This window comes from Nansenia antarctica, assembly GCF_963989245.1.
Source record: "Nansenia antarctica genome assembly, chromosome: 2".
Lineage (NCBI taxonomy): Eukaryota > Metazoa > Chordata > Actinopteri > Argentiniformes > Microstomatidae > Nansenia > Nansenia antarctica.
Genome location: NC_137675.1, coordinates 73,979,417 through 74,005,801, shown reverse-complemented (window position 1 = coordinate 74,005,801; position 26,385 = coordinate 73,979,417). Strand labels below are relative to the sequence as shown.

The window sequence follows — 26,385 nt, the reverse complement described above, 5'->3', positions numbered from 1 at the left end:
GTACAGGTTTTTACTTTTGCCTGCTTGCGGCACTGTCAGTATGTGAAGCGCATCGAGTTGCATCTTGTAAGAAATGCGCTATACAAATAAAATTTGATTTGATTTTGATTTGTTAGTGGGTTCTGGGCTACAAGCAGTACAAACTCCCGCTGACCTACCAGAAGTCCAATGATGTAAGATGTGCTCATTTGGAGAGTTCCAAAATATTGGTGAATAACAGCAACAGCAATGAATTCCTTTCCCATTCTGACCAAGGCACTACTGAAATGGGAGCAGGTGAAATAATAAGGAAGGTCTGATGATGAAATGGCAATATCAAAATAGATAAATGAATCACATTTGAATGTGAATGGTCATCAGAGTTGATATTAACCCGATGTGTAATCATCAAAGACATTTCACACAGAGGTGTGAAATACATTTCAGTCGAATTCTTGAATGTGAAAATATGTGGGAATGGGATCATTATTTTTTCCAACAATACGTAGGACATAATTTGCCCATAGTGTTACGCAGTGCTGGTGCGCTGGTGCAGTCTGAATATTCGAGAATATGCATGCAGTGTGACAGAGAGAATCTCGCCGGGGCGCACACTGGGTTCAACGTCAAAAAGGGACCAAATAATTTGATTGGACAAGAGGCATTCCATTAGTGCTGATCAGATTTCCAGAGCGTATTTACGAACACAGCCATTTATAAACAACTTTTGGAATTGGTATCATCTCTGGCCGCATTTTCACTCTCAAGAACCGAGGATGGTGAATGTTCTTGACTCGGTGGCTCATTATGCAGACATCTGCTGCATTATAAAATGTTGTGAAACATATGTTGTATAAACATTATTAAGTTAAAAGTCAATTTATCCTAACATTGCATTGTGAACCTTGGCTTGACACAGTTATGTGCCTAGGTCAAGAAATACCACATTCCAACAATTGATTGACAAGTTGATTGCATGGCAAACAAATAAAACATTGTAATGAGGAGCATTAAGAACGCGCCTGTTCTTCCCACTACCAGACAGTGGGGGCCATGCGTAGCGATACGTCAGCGTTGCCAGCGTGGAATACGGAGCGCAAGTCCAGGAAGTAAACTGACAGTTCTGCGAAGCAAATAGATCACATAACAAAACTCGGTTAGCTCGTCAAATCTATATTCCCTTTCCATTAGCTGAGGCCAAGCAGAGAGGGGATAGGCGGCGTACCCCTGCCTCAAGATTCGACACCGCACGGAGCCACTGCATCACAAGGTAAGACAAGCTGTCATTTGAGTGCCCTGCTCTCCAAGGTAACGTCAGGCTATCTGGCTACCAAATGCTAAAGACTGCGAGAAGTCAGCTGCCAAGGCTCGGTTGTCATTGCTAGGATGACGCGGAATTCGACCTTGTTTCCTTGATAACAAACACAATAAAATAACGTTGGACCTTTTGATAGTGACTGTATCCCGCCCTGTGTTGTCACACACAGGGATGAGAGAGTGCCACCACGAAAATGACTTGATTGATAATGTTATATGATGATGATGATGACGATGGTGCCGATTTAGCTTGTTAGCAAGCAATGGTAGCAAGTCAGTATCCTCTTTGCCAATATTGAAATCTGAGCTGTGACTTTCAAGGCAAAGTGAGCTCCTTATATTAGCAACTGGAACAGGTTGACTTGGCATCCGGCTTAGATCAGTCACATGCAATAATGCCACTGACAAAATCTTTAAATTCCAATTCATTTCATTTCTAATATAAATATGATAATTGTCAAAAAAATGGAAAATAGAACCAGTCAAATCTAAAATCTTTTGACTTCTCCAAAGTATTACATCATTATGTAATGCTCAATTATTTAATCATAGACTTGACCAAGCAGGATGCTATCACTATTGAGCAAATGTTGTGCTGGGTTGTAGGTTGAAAGTCCGGTTTGAAGAACCAGTTAAATACAATTCAAATTACAGGAATCTACACCACACCCTTTATCCATTCAGAAAGAAAGGTGGGCCCTAGGGCTCTAGCTGTGAATGGATAGAAGTTTCAATTGTCTCCATTTTCACTTGCTTGGCCACCAATTGTGATGAAGTAGAGAGTTGGCTTGTATTGCCATGGTCAATATTTGAGTAATATAAAACAATCAGATTGACTAATACCTCTGTCGTGTGTGTGTGTGTCTGTGTGTGTGTGTGTGTGTGTGTGTGTGTGTGTGTGTGTGTGTGACTGTGTGACTGTGTGTGTGTGTGTCTGTGTGGGGACGGGGACGGGGGGGGACAGTGAGTATGTCTGGCACTCCCACTCCCTGCTGCACCTCAGCCAGGGAATAAGAGATCCAGCTGGTTTGGTGTTTTTGTCTTCTCTCTTTAACCCCTGACCTCTGTCCATAGATGATGGTTGACCCCACACTCGCTGAAATGGGCAAGAATCTGAACGAGGCCATGAAGATTCTAGGGGATGGTCGAAGGTGAGGTTATAGGCCCATGCTTTGGTCTGTTGGTTAGTTAAAGGCAATATTGGCACACTTTGATTGATATGCCTATTCTACACACACAAACTCTCTTACATAATCGGATGAAACAGATCATCTGACTTGGCTCTGTTTTTTGTGTTGTTTCTTCTCCAGAGACTCAGAGGAGGGCACAGAGAGGCGGCGCTTCAGCAGGACTAGTATTCCTGGACCCTTACAAGGAGAGTGAGTGAAACTGAATATACCACAGGGAGAACCTACTTCTCTTACACCTCTCTCTTTCTTTCTCTCTCTCTCTCTCTATCTCTGTTCTCTCTTTCTGATCTCTCTCTCTCTCTCACCCTGGTCTCTTTCCCCTTCTTCCTCCCTCTCTCTCACACACATATTGACCCTGTTTTATGAACTAGATGCCCCACTAATTAGCCTGAAGTTGTTGCCAAATACTTATTTACTAATACCAAATATGTGTGTCCAGGGGCCAGGATGTTGCCAGCATACTCCAGTTGGTCCAGAATCTCATGCACGAAGAGGAGGAGGAAGACAAACCAGGTCACCGGTAAGTCTTAAATCCTGGAAACTGAATACATTACATATTAACTCCCGGTTCCTATTCGTACTTCCTGGTGTCCTAGGATGACACAGGACAATGTTTACTCTTCTTCATGGACTTTTTTTTCTCTTCAGTACTGTTTAAAGGCCCTTTTTATTGTGACCTCACTTCCTGTATGGCTCACTCAGCAGGATGCAAAACGTCGGGGAGCAGGGTCACATGGCGTTGCTAGGACACAGCCTGGCGGCCTTCATCTCTGTGCTGGACAAAGAGAGACTCAGGAAGCTGACCACACGCATACTGTCTGACACTACACTCTGGCTCTGCAGACTCTTCAGGTGTGTGTGTGTGTGTGTGTGTGTGTGCGCCCATGTGTGTACCCTTGTGTGCACCCTTGTGTGCGTACCTTTGTATGTGTACCGGTACCTGTCAACATTACCATACCTCTGAAACTCGGTGAATTGGTAAACACTCTCACCGCTTGTCTGTGGAACATTGCCAAGGACTAACAATCAACATTGAATCAACATGGCTCCTCACACAGTATGATTGTTACTTCCTCATGACTGGGGTCCAGGTATGAGAACGGCTCGGTGTACTACCACGAGGATGACCGGGAAGGGCTCCTGAAGGTGTGTCGTCTGGTCATTAACACCCGTTATGAAGACTACGCCATGGAGGGCTACACCGTGCTCACCTCCAGACAGCCTGTCATCTACCAGAGCGCCACCTGCAGGCCAGGGCTGGGCCAGCACCTCTGCAGCCAGGTGTGTGTATGAGCAGACAGTACCTGTAGTGTAGGTTGTCTGACAGTACACAGGCACTCACACACTGGGTCACAGACCCACGTGGTTACACATACACACGGTTGTGTTTGCACTGTGCACTGCATTTACAATTTATTAATACTTTCCCCAGGATTTCTGAACTGAGTAGCGCTGAATTGCTGAATTGCCAACAAGATGGTACACAGTATTTACTCGTTAATAAGGTTTAATCAAAATAGTTTGCAAAGTATTGACTTGCTAAACAACAGTACACAACAGAAGTGTCATGAGAGCTGTCCTGGCAAGAAGCCCTGAATTCCGTCTCTCACCAACATCTTATACTCGACCCGATGCACAAGGTCAGCCGGCCCTCCTTCGAGGGTGGCGTGATTTACAGACAATGAGCTGGTGTGTACCTTATCTCTCTCAGTACTAGCAGATGGGCACACTATCTTGTCAAGTGGCAGATTTAACCCGGCCTACCCGGCAGAATGAGCACATTCTGTACTGAGAAGTAAGGTGGTAAATTGCGAACACAATGTCCAAACTTGCCTTCATGTAGAACTCCAGAGCAGTTAGGTCAGATAACATACTGTTAACCTTTTAGTCTATGACGTTAGTACAGGAACAAATCAACTTAGGATATACTGATTATACACAGGAATAACAGGAAGACACGTTAGAGCATTTTTACCCATTACAATTACCAAAACCCTACTCGCGTTTATTCATGTCAAAATGTGCCAGAAATACAGCTAAAATGCTGAATTCACTGAGGAACATCATAACACGTTCACTTTGGTTTAGTTTTTAACAATGATGTCGTTGATGATCAAAGATAGTAACTCTATCATTACAAAAGATATCGTTTCATTTGCCTTGAAATGTTTACATAATGGTGTTGTCAAGTTCACAGCGTGCTGTAGCGCCACTCTGAGAATGCTGTACACATACATGTTTGACCTCAACTAATGGTTATACACACACAGGATCACTAAGCACACACCTTTTTATGTTGTCATTACGGGAATGGGAAGTGTGTATGTAATAGGGTCTTTCTCTCTCCTCAGCTCGGTCTGCCTCTGTCCAGCCTCTGCACCGTCCCCTGCAACACCATGTTTGGATCTCAGCACCAAATAGTAGGAAAATCAAACCCTGTTTTTCAAGGGAGTTTTTCGCTCACTGAACACCTGATCCGATCATTCATTCATTCATTAACTCATCTGTGTTATCCTACGGCAGGATGTTGCTCTTCTTGACAAGCTCATCAAAGAGGACGTAGAGACTGGGAAGCTTCCATTGCTGTTGATTGCCAACGCAGGTCGGTGAAGAGTCCTATTGGATTCATATATATGTGACAGCAGCTGGTGAAACCGGGAACAAGTCGCCAACCAATCAAAATGCTCTCACTTTTATTCGGGAAAATGTAAATACATTTCATGCGTTGTTGAAAATGAATGACACTCGCTAGTCAAGCCAATGCAATGGATTCGATGAGTAATCCCCACTACTCTATACTAACTAGGTAGGTAGGTAGGTAATCCGTTGATTGCAATGTTTTCGTATGAAATGTATTTACATTTTTCAGAATAAAAGTCTGAACGGTCTGTAGGTTGGCGACTTGTTCCCAGTTTCACCAGATGCTGTCACATATTATCTGAACTGGCTGACTACTAAGGCTCTTCTTGATTGACTAATAAGACTTTAATGCTTCTTTCCCAGGAACCCCTGGTGCCGGTCACACAGACAAGCTGGGCCGTCTGAAGGAGTTGTGTGACCAGTACGGCATGTGGCTCCATGTTGAGGGGTGGGTGATGTACAGTGACTAACATTCTGTCCAGGTCCTTAAAGGGATACTTCACCCCAAATGTTATCAGTTGTTTTCGTACCTCGATATCGTATATTGCATAGATCCCACTGTATCAAAACATTTGACAAATATTGATTTTGGGGTGAACTATCCCTTTTTACTATGTTCAGTTGTCCTTTATCCGTTTATATCTTAAAAAGTGAAAAGTACTCAACAGATATTCAGAGACTACTCTGTTGTTAGCATGTACTATCTTACTGACCAAGCCTTCTTTGAGGGGTTTATAAAATGCTTTATAACTGCTTTGTTTCTCTCAGGGTCAACTTGGCAACCCTGGCTCTGGGTCATGTGTCATCCGCAGTAATGGTACGTACAGGACACTCACCGAATCCATTGCATTGCAATGAATTGAAGGACTATCAAGTGTGTCATTGATTTTCAACAACGATGACATTTATTTCCATTTTTTCAGAATGAAAGTCTGAACATTTTGATTGGTTGCTGACTTGTTCCCGTTTTCACCAGCTGTTGTCACATATATTTCTATTATATGTCTATTGTGGCTTCCGCTGTGCTCACCAGGAAACACGTAGATATTGTACTTTAACATTATGACCTGTGACCTATCAACTATGTGTTTCCTTCCTTCCAGGCGGCCACCAGGAGTGATAGTATGACCTTGACTCTGGGGCCGTGGCTGGGGCTGCCCGCCGTGCCTGCTGTCACCCTCTACAGACACGAGGACCCAGCCCTGGTCAGTGCCTCTCTGCTCCCTGCGCTCTCCCCGTCCCTCTGTCAGGAGATGTCTGCCTCCTCTCTTCCTCTCTCTTAAGTCTCTTGTGTGACTGACCTGATCTGGTCTCTCATTCTCTCTCTCAGCTCTGATCACTCTCTGGTGTCTCTCTCTCTCTCTTATGTCTCTCTCTCTGGTCTTTCCAATTATTGTCAGTCTCTTGCTGAGTGATTAATCTCTCTCTCTCTCTTTCTCTCTCTCTTTCTCTCTCTCTTTCTCTCTCTCTCTCTCTCTGACTAACTCTTTGTCTTCTTTTTCTCTCTGTTAGTCTCTGGCTGCAGGGTTGACCTCCAGTCAGCCGGTGGAGAAGCTGCGTGCCCTGCCCCTCTGGCTCTCCCTGCAGTACCTAGGGCATGATGGGATAGTGGAGAGGATACGACACGCAGCAGAGCTTGTGAGTACAGCACACAATCCACCATAGAAATAGACAATCCACCATCGAAACACACAATCCACCCTATAAACAGAAAACAGAAGGGTATTAATAACTCGGATCACCGAACACTGATCATGAAATCTCTTTTTGACTAGCCAACTGTGTTTGGTCTATGTAATTTCCTTCTATGACATATTGACTAGATACTCATAGTTCTCATTGGCTAAACTGCCCTATCTCCTCCACTCTCTCTGTCTATAGAGCCAACAGCTTCTGGAGAAACTGAAGACACTTGCCTCCATAAAGACATCGGTAGGTCATCTTAGGTTGTGGGTTCGATTCCCGCTGGGACCATATATACTGAAAATGTATGCACTCACTGCAATGTAAGTCGCTTTGGATAAAAGCGTCAGCTAAATGGCAGATATTTTATCTTGCCACTATCTGAAATGAAATTATGATTCATTTCATTCAGACGGTTACAGTATAAGGAATCATAACAAGCTGTTATGAATGCTCATCATTATTTTTGTGGAAGTTGATATGCTGTAGATACACTGTACACACACAAAAATATGATATACCGTTAGGTCATAGAAAGTGTCAATATGAAAATTGCATACACATAATACTGTACATAAAGTCATGAATACTACATACATATACATGTACAGTAAGTGATGCCTGTAAAGATGAAGCCATCTCTGTTTTAGGATGTTCTTGCCACAGAGATGTCTCTACTTGAGGCTTTGACCATGGTAAAGAGCCCACTGAGTCCCCAATATCTCTGCCACAACATGTAAAGGGTTTGTCCACTGGCATTGGCTCAGGGCAGATGCTGCAAAGATTCACTGATCTCTAAATCATTTGGAATACTGTGAAAGTGATTCAGCTTCATATGAACTGCACGTATATGTGACATAGAGATCAGTTGAGCTGCTGAGCAACTGTGCTAACCCAAACCAGTGAGGGAGCAACGTGCAGATAATTGTAACAGTGTTGTGGTGTGGCGGTACTCAAACTCATCTCCTTGCCCTTCCTCTACAGCAGTCTGGGTGCCAGTCTGTCTCTGCGAACGTAGCGTTTGAAACAGTCTATTACCCAGGTGTATGACTCAGCATGATTCAATTGCAGCCATAGACCTGTTTTGAACCAGGCAGTTAGTATTACAAAAACGAACGAACTGGGGAACTTGAGAGACGGCTTTGCGTACCTCTGTTGTCGTGAGTCTCCGGTGGATGTCGTGTGTGGCTGTAATTAGTGAGTTGTGGGTTGCCTTGGTTACAGGGCGTGGTGTCTAACTCTCGGATCCCCCCCATCTCCGGGGGCTCTCTGCGGGACGTTCTGGGCTCTCTCATACTCTCTATTGTAGGTGGGACCAACCCTCTGCCTGCTTCCTCTCCTCCTCCTCCCTACTCTCTCTTTATCTCTATCACTCTGTCCCTGACCATGTTTGTTCACCCCCATGCGCTGAGAGGCACTGTATTTGAGACGTGACTCAAATCGAGGGCCCCCCATTGGCTGGATGACTGGCTGGCTGACCGACTGGTTCTTTAGAATGTTCAACACCACAGGCATGTTTTAGGGCATGTCACCTGCCCCAACCGATACCCCACCCCACCCCACCCCAACCAATACCCCACCCCCACTTCACTTCACAGAGCCTGATGACCTCCAGGTTGAACTTTGTCCCAGGCGTCATCAACGATGGACCTCACTGTGTTTTTAGGAATTCCTGTTTTAGAGATCCAACTGTTCACCCAAAAAAAAAACATACACACTTACCGTGCCTAGTGTCAAATGGAGTAGAACATTATGTTTTTTAAATGTTGCGTTTGTTCTTCTGACTAACCCACCTTAGTCCCTATGAATGTCCATAGACACAACTCATTCTTTAGCCGTGAACCATTAATGGAATGTGGAATTCCACTTATTGGAGCCACAGGAATTGGCTGTGGATCGAGATCCGCCATTTCGGACACATTGGAGAAGATTAGTAGGGTAGGGGATAACGGGTTAACCGTGAGTTACGAGATAAGAGTTAAGAGTTACCGTGATGTGGAAAAGGTCCACGGAGAACACAGAAATGTCCATTGTGCATGGAACTCAAGGGCATCAAATGTCGTACAAACATTTACAGTAACTTGGTTGCATGATATCCGTGTATTCGTCTGAATCCTATCATATCAAACACTTGGTGGTAAAAGGATTTTAATATGTCCAATTCAAAATTAACCCCATGGCATTTCTATACGGTACTGTAGATCTGAGAGGATTGGATTGGCATAAGCAAAATGGCAGAACCTCCATCCCAGCCCACCAGCAAGCTTCCTTGCAATCTTGCAATCAAGCTTGCAATCTACTACCTTATTGGCAATACTAATCTAATACCTCTAAGACCTATAACTGCCTAAGGATAGGGCTAAGGGCTCAATTTGGAATTGGGCCCCACTGTAGTATTGAGATGCATGACCTCAGTCTAGCAGCAGGATAGCAGGCCTGTTTGACTGGGCTGTATTGTCACAACCACAAACCGCAGGCATCTCCATGGCATTACATCACACAGCTTCTCCGACCTGGCCTGTTCTCCCACACTCACCACTCCTCCACCTGATAGCAACACGGCACATCTGTTTGCATGTTAAAGACAGAAGTTCAAAGTTCAGAAGTCAAAGATAACCTATTCTGACCCATGTGAGGCCTCGTGTGTTTATTGCTCTGTCCAGAATCAAGCCTAGGGCCAAGGGCCCGACACCGCCTTCTACACCTGTGAAGATCTGAATGGTTCAGATAGATAAAACATGACATAAGTAGTTCCACCTTGCTCTCTTAGATAAAGGTGGAATATTCGTCCACCTTGCTTATACCTATCAAATCCTTTCAGATTTACACAAGTGTGTCAAGGATGTAGGGGCTAGGGGTTGTTTGTGGACAGGGCCTGTGTCTCCTCTGTCCCTAGGTGGCTCTTCTAACCTATCTCTACTACTGTGCTGCAGGTGGAGGACGAGCTCAACTCACCTGTGGTGGTGTTCCGGTTCTCCCAGGAGACCAGTGCAGGTTAGTGTGTGGTTATTCCTCCCTAGAAACCTCCCCCCATTGTATTACATGCATACCGTTGTCCTTTTTAGTTTTTAGTCTTACAGTCGAGACTTTATCCGGATATATTAATATTACAAAAACCTTTTGTATTTAGTAATGCATTAAGAGTATTCAGGTGTTGTTGTTTTTGGGGGGTGGGGGGCATGGTGATGAGTCACTCATTTGTTATGCTACAGTATGTCATTCTAAATGGAGAGGAAAAACCTACATTAGACTTTGGATAATTTTTCACACCATCGCAATCCTTCTGTCTCTCTCTACCCAGCATCCAGTGGGGGTTCTGTGGAGGGCTACTTCACAGGGGAGAGAGAGGTGCAAGATGCCCTCAACAGATGGGTGCGTATGCCTGCCTCAAACAGCAAACAGCAAACTAGGGGTGGGCATCGACGATCGATAATTGATCGATAAGGATCTTGGTCGATCACAAAATAAAACATTTGGTCGATCACAAAAAAAAAAAAAAAAAAATGTTGTTGTGATCGACCAAATGTTTTATTTTGTGATCGACCAAGATCCTTATCGATCAATTATCGATCGTCGATGCCCACCCCTACAGCAAACAACAACGCATTGATTAGTTGATTGATTAACTTATCGACTGCTCTCTGTCTGTAGCTCGGCGAGCGGCTGGCCCAGCTGGTGCCTGCTAGTGGCGTAGATGTGGTGGAGCTCGAGGACGAGGGCACCTGTGTCCGATTCACCCCTCTCATGACTGCCGCAGGTAAGACGCACACACTCACAGGTAAAACTCAGGTAAGAGACTCACTCACCTGCAAAGTAAGGGAAGTAAGCCCAGAAATGACAGAAAGCTCTGGAAGTATTCTATTTGATCATTGGATATTCTATGATATGATTATAAATACTTTAAAGATTGAAACATGTGCATAATAGGTAGAGATAGACCGTATGGAGTGGACTAAATGTTGTATTCCTGCCTCTGACCTCTAGCCCTGGGTACCCAGTGCGGGGATGTGGATGTCCTGGTGGAGAGGTTGGCTGAGCTGGTACCTGTGCTGAGCTGTACACTGCGTCTCCGACAGGACTTCAGAGAGGAGGTGTACCACCACTCCTCCCTCATCTACATAGAGGACCTGAGCTGGCCAGGGCTGGGGGCCGTGAGGTGAGGACAGAATTTGAAAAGAAAAGCTTTGTTGTTTATTTTTGATAGACAATTAATGATGATGATTTTTTCCAATTTAAAACGTATTGTACACCCAGGTATGAACCAAGGAGTGAGGGGATGGATGACAGTAAGAGGCAGCAGGAGGTTGAGAAGATCAACAGCGATCTGCTGAAAAAACTACGGGATCTGGACGCAGACCTCAGCTTCTCCACTGGTTAGTACCTGTCCACAGATCAGAGGATCGTTGGAAATTCAGTACATTTTAGCAACAGTAACTTACTGGAAAACCTTTCTCTCCTCATCCTCAGGCCCGGAGTTTGGTCCAGAGAAAGACTGCATATTTGTTGGCATGGCAACAGAGGACCTTGACGTGTCAGAGCTGGTGGATACGATAGCTGCCCTGGGGAGGGACATCGAGGAGAGTGGCAAGGTACCTTCTCACGCTAATGTGTTGGTCCCTCAACTCATTAGAGGTACCAACTGAATTGATTGTTCCAATGACTTGCTGTTTATATGGTATTTCTGGAAGATATCACGGTACCTCTCGAAGATATACATTTCAGTGATGTAGCGTATGTCTTCAGATCAGAAAGTAACATCATCTTAACCTGTCGATGGATTTGATTTCTAAATTGTTACAAGCTATTTATTTGCAATGGAAATGTGTTACTCAGTGTTACGCTTCTATCCATCCCCATGTATTCATATCTCCCATAGTTGTTAGAGAATATGACAGAGGTGGTACGGAAAGGCATCCAGGAGGCAGAGCTGCAACTCCAGAAAGCCAATGAGGAGAAGCTCATGGAGGAGGTGTGTGTGTGTGTAGTGTGTGGTGTGTGTTGTGTGTGTGTGTTGTGAGTGTGTTGTGTATACATTTACATTTACATTTTAGACATTTATCAGACGCCTTTATCCAAAGCGACTTACAACAAGTACATTTATCTAAGTAAGTGAATCATCTACATGTATACAGCAGTCATCATAAGAAAAAGTAATCTATGCTAGGACCAGGGGCCTATGGAAGAATTACTTTTTAAATTATTATTATAATTTTTAATTATTATTTACAGTAAAGGAACTATACAGGGGGGTAGTGGGGATGAAGAGGTTTTTTGACAAAATGTGTGTAATTCAGCCTATAAAACGCTAAATCAAGCAAACTATTTATCAATACAAGCATGAATAGCAGTCTTGAATGAGTAGGAAACGTTAACGGCCTTCAGGGCTGTTCTGAAGAAGCTTTTAGTGTGTGTGTGTGTGTGTGTGTGTGTGTGTCACATGAGAGAATATATTTTGTATATAAACAAATGTAATACATGCAACAGTTATGGACTTATTATTCTTTCTCTCTCTCTCTGTCTCAGGGTGTGTTGAGACAGATTCCAATTGTTGGCTCCGTGTTGAACTGGTTCTCTCCATTCCAGAGCTCTGTGAAGGGCAGGACCTTTAACCTGGCTGCAGGTACTACACACTGAACATTCACGTGTGTGTGTGTGTGTGTGTGTGTGTGTGTGTGTGTGTGTGTGTGTGTGTGTGTGTGTGTGTGTGTGTGTGTGTGCATGAGTGCCTGTGCATGAGTGAGTGAGAGAATGCATTAAAAGTTCAGTGTGCAGTATTGTTTAGTTCTGGTAGTAATAAAGCAATACGGAATGCAACTTACTCCACCATTAGACAAACTGGAAGTCAGTATTGTTTATTTATTAAGTCCTTATACAAGCTGGTGGTATTGTGTGTGTGTGTGTGTGTGTGTGAAACTTGTGTCTTCCATAGGTTCCCTGGACTCCACAGAGCCCACCTACACTATGAAGGCCCAAGCAGACAGACTGGCACCTCCAGATACCCCTACATCGTCTGCCAAACGACTGCCAGGTACGACCTGACAGATTTGACACATTCAGATTATTTCATCAATACCTTTTACAGCTGTTGTGTTCTGTCACAGTATTTATCTCAATGATTTCCATAACTATTCTGTTACTTGAAAAACTTGAAAGAAATAATACCTGCACACACGCTTTACCTCTGCAGGATTTTGAGGTGAAGCATGTAGTTTAGCACTTTGCTGCCCCCTTTGGCCACACAGAAAATGAGAACAAGTAAATGTGGTATGATTTCTAATAGCAGCAATATGCCTATCCTTGTGAACAAAGGTAAAATAGGTACGTAAAGGCCAGTGCTCGACCTCTAACATGCTGCCACGTTAGGCACTTTAGCAGACTTTAGACTTTAGCAGGCTATAGGAGATATGAACTGAGGCCACCTACTTGTGTGTGAACCGATCCATTCTCTTCTGACTCCGCCCCCTCCTCCTTGTGTCGTCCTCATAGGTCAGAGGTTATTCCGCCGCTCTGGGGTGGGCTCTGACTCCCACAGCGAGACAAGTTCCATAGGACAGCCGGAGGAGCTCTCAAGGGAGGGGTGTGCAACTCCGTCAACTTCCCCTCTCCCAGCCCAGGAGCAGGTGGTCCTCGAAGCTCCTGAGGTACCTGAGGAGGGGGTCCTAGAAGCCCCTGAGGTACCTGAGGAGGAGATCCCAGAAGCCCCTGATGTCTTGGAGGCACCACCAGAGGTACCCCGAGAGCTGGCCGACCCTGAGCCCACACAGGAGGAGGTGGAGGTGGGCACAGAGGAGGAGATGCAGCCTGAGGAGCAGGAAGCAGAGGTGGCAGATGAGACTAGCAGATAGGACAGCCCTGTTTAAAGGTTCCTCAGGACAGGCTCTGAAGGGTACCAGCCTGGCGGTTATTGGAGAGTAGGGCTACATTGCATTATGAAATCTTACGCCCTTGCCTCTTTCTTTGACAACTCTCCACTTTCATATCTGAATTAAATGGATACTGGATGGGGGAAAAGAGAAAAGGCAGAGACTTCACTTAGCCTACCAAAAGGCTAGGTGGTGCTATAGCCATATCTCTTTCATCTTTCCACTTATTCCTTGAACTGCGAGGGTGAGAAGTCAAGGGCAGAGGGAAGGGATTAAGATTTCAGAGTGGAATTTCAGCCTTGGTTTTTGGAGTTGACAGCAATCAAATGTCAGAGAGCCTGCCTCTCAGGCTACTGAATGTCTCAGTCTGGTGATAAAGTAGAAATAGAATTCTGACACCTGTGTATCCTGTAGGGCCTGGATTGAGTGACACTGGTTTAGTTGGAACTACAAATGGGTCTGGAAGTGAAAGGTGAAAGGTCAGCTGAATACTTCCCTCCACTCCTCCAGTCACTATTGTATACTGTAGACCAGGAGTGATCTTATATGCAGTGCATCTTATATGCAAATAATGCGACTAACACTGGAAATACAATTCTAGATTGTATGTACTGTAAATACTGTACACAAACCTTATATTTGTATCCACTCAATCACCGTCATTATCAGCCGAATCCAACTCTATTGAGTGAGGGGATTGTAATAGGAAAAATAAATACTGTGATATGACTTGAATAATAAGAACAATAAACAGTCACCTGCTCAAGACCTTTAAACACTACTACAGTGTGTGCACTACCCCAAAACATCCCTCCACAGTTAAAGAAACAGAAACATCAACCTGCTAATATTTGCACATACAGTATAGGGGCCTGAGTAATCTATATTGTTTTTATTTTGATATGACTTTGTTGTCAGTAATACTACTTATGGAGCTAAAGCGGACTTATGTCCACAAGCAGAGACATGCTTAACAGGCATTTTGAGGCGGTTTTTTTTGTTTTTTTGGTCAAAATATATATTTCCTATAACTGTACTGTATGTTGAGGTGTTTACTGTGAGAGAGATACAGTACCGATAGCTCTCCGATTGATGATAGCATGATTGCAGGGTTGAAAGAAACTACCGGTAAATGAAAATGAAAACAGCTTTATTGCACTCATTCTGTCTTTTATTACTACACTACCTTATTTAATTTTGCATTGTGTTTGTCTTAATTTAATCAAAATAAATTAATTTCTATTGTGTGATCAAGAGTTAAAACAAATCAATCACTTTTGTTGCAATAACTACTTTGATGAAGAATTATGATTGCTGACTTGATATGACTCAATTATCATTTCCGTCCTGCCTTTATGGAAATTTATTTTTAATTTAACTTCAACTTACTTTTTTTCTAAGCTCTAACAACGCTCCTTCCGTACCATAATATTAATATAAAGGGAAACATTATCTAGAGAACACATTATAGTAGGCCTACCAAGGCAGTTTACAACATGTTTGTTTACACTGTTCTTGTGTTGAAATGATAGGCACCACATCCTTATTGACCAGTTATACTTCTGCTAAGTTGCTATAACTAGTGCCCAGAGTTCTTCCTGGTCCAGTCATTTGTTCAGGAAAAACTACAGGCTTTAGTCATAACATCTGTGAGAAGCCTAAATGCTCCAGAGTTTGGAGATGTCTGATGATTTTCAAGTGAAATGTATAATTTGCCTCTCTCGACTGCTTTTGCACTGTGCCATTGATGTTTTTATATCCAAAGCATAAAAGGAATGAGTGTATAGTATACTTTTTTGTTGATATCTTAACTTAGGATGTGCACTTAACTTAAAAAATGCAACCTAAATTGTTGTATCTTCTGAAGTTCATTCCCTTATGATGATTTTGTTTAAATATACTTTAATATTTCCATCTGTTGAAATGTGATGCAAATCCATGTTATGCTTGTAAGGCTTATCATGTCATTGTTAACACCATATTCTATTGAAGAGATTTTGTCTTTTCATATTGTGGACATTATACTGTAAAGTAGGTACAGTATGTACACAATGAGTTTCATTCTGCTCCAAATTCCTTTTATAATCAGTAATTCTGGTGCAATAATCAATTTTGATTCATCCATAGAGGAGAAAATAACTGACATTCAACAGTGTTGTTGAACTGGGAGCATTATTTTTGATACACAATTGTACACCATACACCATTTCCTTTTTCTGACGTGCAAATACTGTATGTAATAGTTCAATGCTTTAACAGTGCTCTAAGGGCAAAGGTGGATGAAGTACTACTCATTGAGGTTCAATGCCTGTTCCTCTTAAGCTGTAAACAGATAAATAAATAAAATAAAATAAAACACTGTCCAGTTTTAATTTCAAGAAATGGAAAGAGGGAGTTTATAAAAACATGAAATGAATCAGTTTTGTGTCATAGATAATTTTGATATAATTAGCCTTGTGAGATAATTTGCTTTATTGTTTCTGTAATGGCTAAAAATGCTCTAACGTGTCTTCCTGTTATTCCTGTGTATAATCAGTATATCCTAAGTTGATTTGTTCCTGTACTAACGTCATAGACTAAGAGGTTAACAGTATGTTATCTGATCTAACTACTCTGGAGTTCTACATGAATGCAAGTTTGGATATTGTGTTCTGATTACTTCTTACCTTACTTCTCAGTACAGAATGTGCTAAATCTGCCACTTGACAAGATAGGGTGCCCATCTGCTAGTACTGAGAGAGATAAGGTACACACCAGCTCATTGTTTGTAAATCACGCCACCCTCGAAGGAGGGCCGGCTGACCTTGTGCATCTGGTCGAGTATAAGATGTTGGTGAGAGCCGGAATTCAGGGCTTCTTGCCAGGACAGCTCTCATGACACTTCTGTTGTGTAGCAAGTCAATACTTTGCAAACTATTTTGATTAAACCTTATTAACGAGTAAATACTGTGTACCATCTTGTTGGTTTCCTGTCTCACCTGAGGACCGTATGGTTACATTTCCATTACAGTTTCCCATGGGCCAAAGATTCCACATCAACATCAATCACACCCTAACATGGCAAACAATTAGAAGTCATGTCAATGCTTTTTCATGTCAAGTTTTTGGTGCACAGGATACAGGCCATACATCCTACAATGAAATGCTTACTTTGCAAGCTGCCTCTCAATCAGGATGTAAGAATACAAATATAATAACAACACAATAGACAGGTGAGGTGAGTAAGTGTGAGTGTTCATTTTCTTAAGCCACCTAAGGAAAAACTGGAAAAGAGGAGAAACTGCCAGACGGTAGCAGAGCAGAACAGACTGGCTGCGGACTTTGGTGATCTTCAGGGCCTTCCTCAGGCTGCCTGGTGTAGATGTTATAAATGGTCAGGAACTCGCCCCCAGTAATGGACTAATCCGTCTTCACCACCCTCTTCAGATTCAGAGCCTTGCGGTCGAGGCTTTTGATGGTGCATCTGTAGAAGGTGGTGAGGATCTGACAGGCCATGCCAAATTTCTTTAGCGGCCTGAGGAAAAACAGGATCACTGTCCCAGTGTGATGGGTCCATTTTAAGTCCTCAGTGATGTGGACACAGAGGAACTTGAAGCTGGTGACCCTCTCCACTTCAACTCCATCCCACCCTCTTCTGCCCATAGTCCATTCCAGCTACTTGGTTTTCCTGACGTTGAGGAAGAGAGTACCAGCATACCCGATAATGCACTGAAGGAGCTATGGTATTGACCTTAGAAATTGTTTCTTACTCTTGCAGTTGCAAAGAAAATCAATGTGGGGAATGGACATGGCTATCACTGTCAATCTGGTGGCTCTATGGCGAGTCTCTGAGTCCATGCCGGCACTTTGCTAGATATGATCTCCCTCTAGTGGCTTAGTTTTAAGATTACAAGTCTTGTCTTCCGTTTCAGCTATCACGCTTTACCTCTGCAGGATTTTGAGGTGAAGCATGTAGTTTAGCACTTTGCTGCCCCCTTTGGCCACACAGAAAATGAGAACAAGTAAATGTGGTATGATTTCTAATAGCAGCAATATGCCTATCCTTGTGAACAACGGTAAAATAGGTACGTAAAGGCCAGTGCTCAACCTCTAACATGCTGCCACGTTAGGCACTTTAGCAGACTTTAGACTTTAGCAGGCTATAGGAGATATGAACTGAGGCCACCTACTTGTGTGTGAACCGATCCATTCTCTTCTGACTCCGCCCCCTCCTCCTTGTGTCGTCCTCATAGGTCAGAGGTTATTCCGCCACTCTGGGGTGGGCTCTGACTCCCACAGCGAGACAAGTTCCATAGGATAGCCGGAGGAGCTCTCAAGGGAGGTGTGTGCAACTCCGTCAACTTCCCCTCTCCCAGCCCAGGAGCAGGTGGTCCTCGAAGCTCCTGAGGTACCTGAGGAGGGGGTCCTAGAAGCCCCTGAGGTACCTGAGGAGGAGATCCCAGAAGCCCCTGATGTCTTGGAGGCACCACCAGAGGTACCCCGAGAGCTGGCCGACCCTGAGCCCACACAGGAGGAGGTGGAGGTGGGCACAGAGGAGGAGATGCAGCCTGAGGAGCAGGAAGCAGAGGTGGCAGATGAGACTAGCAGATAGGACAGCCCTGTTTAAAGGTTCCTCAGGACAGGCTCTGAAGGGTACCAGCCTGGCGGTTATTGGAGAGTAGGGCTACATTGCATTATGAAATCTTACGCCCTTGCCTCTTTCTTTGACAACTCTCCACTTTCATATCTGAATTAAATGGATACTGGATGGGGGAAAAGAGAAAAGGCAGAGACTTCACTTAGCCTACCAAAAGGCTAGGTGGTGCTATAGCCATATCTCTTTCATCTTTCCACTTATTCCTTGAACTGCGAGGGTGAGAAGTCAAGGGCAGAGGGAAGGGATTAAGATTTCAGAGTGGAATTTCAGCCTTGGTTTTTGGAGTTGACAGCAATCAAATGTCAGAGAGCCTGCCTCTCAGGCTACTGAATGTCTCAGTCTGGTGATAAAGTAGAAATAGAATTCTGACACCTGTGTATCCTGTAGGGCCTGGATTGAGTGACACTGGTTTAGTTGGAACTACAAATGGGTCTGGAAGTGAAAGGTGAAAGGTCAGCTGAATACTTCCCTCCACTCCTCCAGTCACTATTGTATACTGTAGACCAGGAGTGATCTTATATGCAGTGCATCTTATATGCAAATAATGCGACTAACACTGGAAATACAATTCTAGATTGTATGTACTGTAAATACTGTACACAAACCTTATATTTGTATCCACTCAATCACCGTCATTATCAGCCGAATCCAACTCTATTGAGTGAGGGGATTGTAATAGGAAAAATAAATACTGTGATATGACTTGAATAATAAGAACAATAAACAGTCACCTGCTCAAGACCTTTAAACACTCCTACAGTGTGTGCACTACCCCAAAACATCCCTCCACAGTTAAAGAAACAGAAACATCAACCTGCTAATATTTGCACATACAGTATAGGGGCCTGAGTAATCTATATTGTTTTTATTTTGATATGACTTTGTTGTCAGTAATACTACTTATGGAGCTAAAGCGGACTTATGTCCACAAGCAGAGACATGCTTAACAGGCATTTTGAGGCGCTTTTTTTTGTTTTTTTGGTCAAAATATATATTTCCTATAACTGTACTGTATGTTGAGGTGTTTACTGTGAGAGAGATACAGTACCGATAGCTCTCCGATTGATGATAGCATGATTGCAGGGTTGAAAGAAACTACCGGTAAATGAAAATGAAAACAGCTTTATTGCACTCATTCTGTCTTTTATTACTACACTACCTTATTTAATTTTGCATTGTGTTTGTCTTAATTTAATCAAAATAAATTAATTTCTATTGTGTGATCAAGAGTTAAAACAAATCAATCACTTTTGTTGCAATAACTACTTTGATGAAGAATTATGATTGCTGACTTGATATGACTCAATTATCATTTCCGTCCTGCCTTTATGGAAATTTATTTTTAATTTAACTTCAACTTACTTTTTTTCTAAGCTCTAACAACGCTCCTTCCGTACCATAATATTAATATAAAGGGAAACATTATCTAGAGAACACATTATAGTAGGCCTACCAAGGCAGTTTACAACATGTTTGTTTACACTGTTCTTGTGTTGAAATGATAGGCACCACATCCTTATTGACCAGTTATACTTCTGCTAAGTTGCTATAACTAGTGCCCAGAGTTCTTCCTGGTCCAGTCATTTGTTCAGGAAAAACTACAGGCTTTAGTCATAACATCTGTGAGAAGCCTAAATGCTCCAGAGTTTGGAGATGTCTGATGATTTTCAAGTGAAATGTATAATTTGCCTCTCTCGACTGCTTTTGCACTGTGCCATTGATGTTTTTATATCCAAAGCATAAAAGGAATGAGTGTATAGTATACTTTTTTGTTGATATCTTAATTTAGGATGTGCACTTAACTTAAAAAATGCAACCTAAATTGTTGTATCTTCTGAAGTTCATTCCCTTATGATGATTTTGTTTAAATATACTTTAATATTTCCATCTGTTGAAATGTGATGCAAATCCATGTTATGCTTGTAAGGCTTATCATGTCATTGTTAACACCATATTCTATTGAAGAGATTTTGTCTTTTCATATTGTGGACATTATACTGTAAAGTAGGTACAGTATGTACACAATGAGTTTCATTCTGCTCCAAATTCCTTTTATAATCAGTAATTCTGGTGCAATAATCAATTTTGATTCATCCATAGAGGAGAAAATAACTGACATTCAACAGTGTTGTTGAACTGGGAGCATTATTTTTGATACACAATTGTACACCATACACCATTTCCTTTTTCTGACGTGCAAATACTGTATGTAATAGTTCAATGCTTTAACAGTGCTCTAAGGGCAAAGGTGGATGAAGTACTACTCATTGAGGTTCAATGCCTGTTCCTCTTAAGCTGTAAACAGATAAATAAATAAAATAAAATAAAACACTGTCCAGTTTTAATTTCAAGAAATGGAAAGAGGGAGTTTATAAAAACATGAAATGAATCAGTTTTGTGTCATCAATAATTTTGATATAATTAGCCATGTGAGATAATTAGCTTTATTGTTTCTGTAATGGCTAAAAATGCTCTAACGTGTCTTCCTGTTATTCCTGTGTATAATCAGTATATCCTAAGTTGATTTGTTCCTGTACTAACGTCATAGACTAAGAGGTTAACAGTATGTTATCTGATCTAACTGCTCTGGAGTTCTACATGAATGCAAGTTTGGATATTGTGTTCTGATTACTTCTTACCTTACTTCTCAGTACAGAATGTGCTAAATCTGCCACTTGACAAGATAGGGTGCCCATCTGCTATTACTGAGAGAGATAAGGTACACACCAGCTCATTGTTTGTAAATCACGCCACCCTCGAAGGAGGGCCGGCTGACCTTGTGCATCTGGTCGAGTATAAGATGTTGGTGAGAGCCGGAATTCAGGGCTTCTTGCCAGGACAGCTCTCATGACACTTCTGTTGTGTACTGTTGTTTAAGAAGTCAATACTTTGCAAACTATTTTGATTAAACCTTATTAACGAGTAAATACTGTGTACCATCTTGTTGGTTTCCTGTCTCACCTGAGGACCGTATGGTTAAATTTCCATTACAGTTTCCCATGGGCCAAAGATTCCACATCAACATCAATCACACCCTAACATGGCAAACAATTAGAAGTCATGTCAATGCAAAGTTTTTGGTGCACAGGATACAGGCCATACAGGATACAGGCCATACATCCTACAATGAAATGCTTACTTTGCAAGCTTCCTCTCAATCAGGATATAAGAATACAAATATAATAACAACACAATAGACAGGTGAGGTGAGTAAGTGTGAGTGTTCATTTTCTTAAGCCACCTAAGGAAAAACTGGAAAAGAGGAGAAACTGCCAGACGGTAGCAGAGCAGAACAGACTGGCTGCGGACTTTGGTGATCTTCAAGGCCTTCCTCAGGCTGCCTGGTGTAGATGTTATAAATGGTCAGGAAGTCGCCCCCAGTAATGGACTAATCCGTCTTCACCACCCTCTTCAGAGCCTTGCGGTCGAGGCTCTCGATGGTGCATCTGTAGAAGGTGGTGAGGATCTGACAGGCCATGCCAAATTTCTTTAGCGGCCTGAGGAAAAACAGGATCACTGTCCCAGTGTGATGGGTCCATTTTAAGTCCTCAGTGATGTGGACACAGAGGAACTTGAAGCTGGTGACCCTCTCCACTTCAACTCCATCCCACCCTCTTCTGCCCATAGTCCATTCCAGCTACTTGGTTTTCCTGACGTTGAGGAAGAGAGTACCAGCATACCCGATAATGCACTGAAGGAGCTATGGTATTGACCTTAGAAATTGTTTCTTACTCTTGCAGTTGCAAAGAAAATCAATGTGGGGAATGGTCATGGCTATCACTGTCAATCTGGTGGCTCTATGGCGAGTCTCTTGAGTCCATGCCGGCACTTTGCTAGATATGATCTCCCTCTAGTGGCTTAGTTTTAAGATTACATGAAAAAAATTGCATTACATTGACTTCTATGAGAAACCACTTTCCTGGGGGAGGCCTGGCCTCCTCAATACAAACGGATAGGGAGTCTGGCCTGTAGGTGCTTTACAATTGCAATATTGGGTTTTAGCCATGGAAAAATTCAGATTTATGAACAAAACGGAAATAATATGAATATAAAAAATAAAAATAAATGTTTTTGGTTAAATAAATAAATAAAAGTATTGCTTTTTTTAATCTCTCTCTCTTCTCTCAAATTATTGGGGAGGCCAGGCCTCCTCCACCTCTATGGAGGAGCCTCCACTGCGGCACACAAGATTTACCTCTGCAGGATTTTGAGGTGAAGCATGTAGTTTAGCACTTTGCTGCCCCCTTTGGCCACACAGAAAATGAGAACAAGTAAATGTGGTATGATTTCTAATAGCAGCAAATATATGCCTATCCTTGTGAACAAAGGTAAAATAGGTACGTAAAGGCCAGTGCTCGACCTCTAACATGCTGCCACGTTAGGCACTTTAGCAGACTTTAGACTTTAGCAGGCAATAGGAGATATGAACTGAGGCCACCTAGTTGTGTGTGAACCGATCCATTCTCTTCTGACTCCGCCCCCTCCTCCTTGTGTCGTCCTCATAGGTCAGAGGTTATTCCGCCGCTCTGGGGTGGGCTCTGACTCCCACAGCGAGACAAGTTCCATAGGACAGCCGGAGGAGCTCTCAAGGGAGGGGTGTGCAACTCCGTCAACTTCCCCTCTCCCAGCCCAGGAGCAGGTGGTCCTCGAAGCTCCTGAGGTACCTGAGGAGGGGGTCCTAGAGGGGGTCCTAGAAGCCCCTGAGGTACCTGAGGAGGAGATCCCAGAAGCCCCTGATGTCTTGGAGGCACCACCAGAGGTACCCCGAGAGCTGGCCGACCCTGAGCCCACACAGGAGGAGGTGGAGGTGGGCACAGAGGAGGAGATGCAGCCTGAGGAGCAGGAAGCAGAGGTGGCAGATGAGACTAGCAGATAGGACAGCCCTGTTTAAAGGTTCCTCAGGACAGGCTCTGAAGGGTACCAGCCTGGCGGTTATTGGAGAGTAGGGCTACATTGCATTACGAAATCTTACTCCCTTGCCTCTTTCTTTGACAACTCTCCACTTTCATATCTGAATTAAATGGATACTGGATGGGGGAAAAGAGAGAAGGCAGAGACTTCACTTAGCCTACCAAAAGGCTAGGTGGTGCTATATCTCTTTCATCTTTCCACTTATTCCTTGAACTGCGAGGGTGAGAAGTCAAGGGCAGAGGGAAGGGATTAAGATTTCAGAGTGGAATTTCAGCCTTGGTTTTTGGAGTTGACAGCAATCAAATGTCAGAGAGCCTGCCTCTCAGGCTACTGAATGTCTCAGTCTGGTGATAAAGTAGAAATAGAATTCTGACACCTGTGTATCCTGTAGGGCCTGGATTGAGTGACACTGGTTTAGTTGGAACTACAAATGGGTCTGGAAGTGAAAGGTGAAAGGTCGGCTGAATACTTCCCTCCACTCCTCCAGTCACTATTGTATACTGTAGACCAGGAGGGATCTTATATGCAGTGCATCTTATATGCAAATAATGCGACTAACACTGGAAATACAATTCTAGATTGTATGTACTGTAAATACTGTACACAAACCTTATATTTGTATCCACTCAATCACCGTCATTATCAGCCGAATCCAACTCTATTGAGTGAGGGGATTGTAATAGGAAAAATAAATACTGTGATATGACTTGAATAATAAGAACAATAAACAGTCACCTGCTCAAGACCTTTAAACACTCCTACAGTGTGTGCACTACCCCAAAACATCCCTCCACAGTTAAAGAAACAGAAACATCAACCTGCTAATATTTGCACATACAGTATAGGGGCCTGAGTAATCTATATTGTTTTTATTTTGATATGACCCCCAATTTGATATGACCCCCAATTGTTGTATTTTTTTTTGTTTGATACACAATTGTACACCATACACCATTTCCTTTTTCTGACGTGCAAATACTGTATGTAATAGTTCAATGCTTTAACAGTGCTCTAAGGGCAAAGGTGGATGAAGTACTACTCATTGAGGTTCAATGCCTGTTCCTCTTAAGCTGTAAACAGATAAATAAATAAAATAAAACAAAACACTGTCCAGTTTTAATTTCAAGCAATGGAAAGAGGGAGTTTATAAAAACATGAAATGTATCAGTTTTGTGTTGTAATGGCTAAAAATGCTCTAATGTGTCTTCCTGTTATTCCTGTGTATAATCAGTATATCCTAAGTTGATTTGTTCCTGTACTAACGTCATAGACTAAAAGGTTAACAGTATGTTATCTGACCTAACTGCTCTGGAGTTCTACATGAAGGCAAGTTTGGACATTGTGTTCGCAATCTACCACCTTACTTCTCAGTACAGAATGTGCTCATTCTGCCGGGTAGGCCGGGTTAAATCTGCCACTTGACAAGATAGTGTGCCCATCTGCTAGTACTGAGAGAGATAAGGTACACACCAGCTCATTGTCTGTAAATCACGCCACCCTCGAAGGAGGGCCGGCTGACCTTGTGCATCTGGTCGAGTATAAGATGTTCGTGAGAGCCGGAATTCAGGGCTTCTTGCCAGGACAGCTCTCATGACACTTCTGTTGTGTACTGTTGTTTAGCAAGTCAATACTTTGCAAACTATTTTGATTAAACCTTATTAACGAGTAAATACTGTGTACCATCTTGTTGGTTTCCTGTCTCACCTGAGGACCGTATGGTAAAATTTCCATTACAGTCATCAATCATTTTGATATAATCAGCCTTGTGAGATAATTAGCTTTATTGTTTCCCATGGGCCAAAGATTCCACATCAACATCAATCACACCCTAACATGGTATTGGCAAACAATTAGAAGTCATGTCAATGCAAAGTTTTTGGTGCACAGGATACAGGCCATACATCCTACAATGAAATGCTTACTTTGCAAGCTTCCTCTCAATCAGGATGTAAGAATACAAATATAATAACAACACAATAGACAGGTGAGGTGAGTAAGTGTGAGTGTTCATTTTCTTAAGCCATCCAAGGAAAAACTGGAAAAGAGGAGAAACTGCCAGACGGTAGCAGAGCAGAACAGACTGGCTGCGGACTTTGGTGATCTTCAAGGCCTTCCTCAGGCTGCCTGGTGTCGATGTTATAAATGGTCAGGAACTCGCCCCCGGTAATGGACTAATCCGTCTTCACCACCCTCTTCAGAGCCTTGCGGTCGAGGCTCTCGATGGTGCATCTGTAGAAGGTGGTGAGGATCTGACAGGCATGGCCGGCCCGTCCTACAGGCCATACAGACGGTCGCCTGGTGCCCCGAAAGGCGGAGGGGGGCCCACTCATAGTAAAAAAATTATTTGTATTTTGAATGATCACTGGGGTGTGAGTGGGCGGGGCTGAGTGGGCAACGGTCAACTCCTTCACTCAAGAGCCTGTCTGTGCAAGTGTGTCGGGTAAACATCACTCTGGCGCCCAAAAAAGAAAAAGAAAAAGAGAAGAAAAACAAGCCAAAAGTAGAGGTATGTATGTATGTCCTGTCCTTGAATTTCATTATTTAATATTTATGTGTGCTGCATGGAGGAGGATGGTAGCTAACTCTAGCTGACTAACTAGCTAGCTAGCTAATGTTGCTGCTTAGCCAGTTGAGGGATGGAGACACACTAGGACCAGCTCGGACAAAGTGGCTCTAAAGTTAGTCAAGTTACGATGCCAATTTTTAAGACCATCAATGAAGCAGAGGCATCAAACAACTGTCGAGCAGCCAAGAAATATGATATTACAGTGTAATGTTAGAAGATGGTGAGACCAAAAAGATTCCCCTTCCAGGAGATTGACAGGAGGGTGTGTGAATATGTGACTGAAAAACGTAACGAATGTATGCCCATACCCCAAGATGATAAAAAAAAATGTGAATACAAATAAAATGATTTTCTTTATAAAAAGATTTGGTCTTCAAAAAAGTCATTTTCCAAAAATGAGTCTTGAAAAAAGGGGGGAGGTCGTCTTATATTCGGGTCAATATGGTAACTATAAACTTGCTTGGTTAAATTGCAGCATCGCCACCGATTCAACATATAATTTAAAAAAAAATCTGAATAGAATAAATCCCTCTGAAATGTTCTCAATATAGCCTACATCATGTAACGTTACACTTATTTGATTAAGTTAATTAATGGTAT

General features: G+C 42.8%; 1 protein-coding gene across 1 annotated transcript; it reads left to right on the top strand.

Annotated features, from left to right (window-relative positions):
- The first annotated feature begins 1,119 nt into the window (after positions 1-1,119).
- Positions 1,120-15,945, top strand: pdxdc1 (pyridoxal-dependent decarboxylase domain containing 1). Its single transcript, XM_080522337.1, has 25 exons — positions 1,120-1,249; positions 2,371-2,447; positions 2,607-2,675; positions 2,926-3,006; positions 3,189-3,338; positions 3,578-3,767; positions 4,838-4,906; positions 5,010-5,088; positions 5,490-5,574; positions 5,895-5,943; positions 6,230-6,331; positions 6,639-6,764; positions 7,008-7,058; positions 7,460-7,504; positions 8,034-8,114; positions 9,743-9,803; positions 10,111-10,181; positions 10,461-10,566; positions 10,794-10,965; positions 11,064-11,182; positions 11,277-11,398; positions 11,686-11,778; positions 12,333-12,429; positions 12,739-12,837; positions 13,296-15,945. Exons 2-25 carry the CDS (start codon positions 2,371-2,373, stop codon positions 13,652-13,654), a joined length of 2,553 nt encoding a protein of 850 aa, XP_080378463.1. The 5' UTR covers positions 1,120-1,249; the 3' UTR covers positions 13,655-15,945.
- The last annotated feature ends 10,440 nt before the right edge of the window (positions 15,946-26,385 follow it).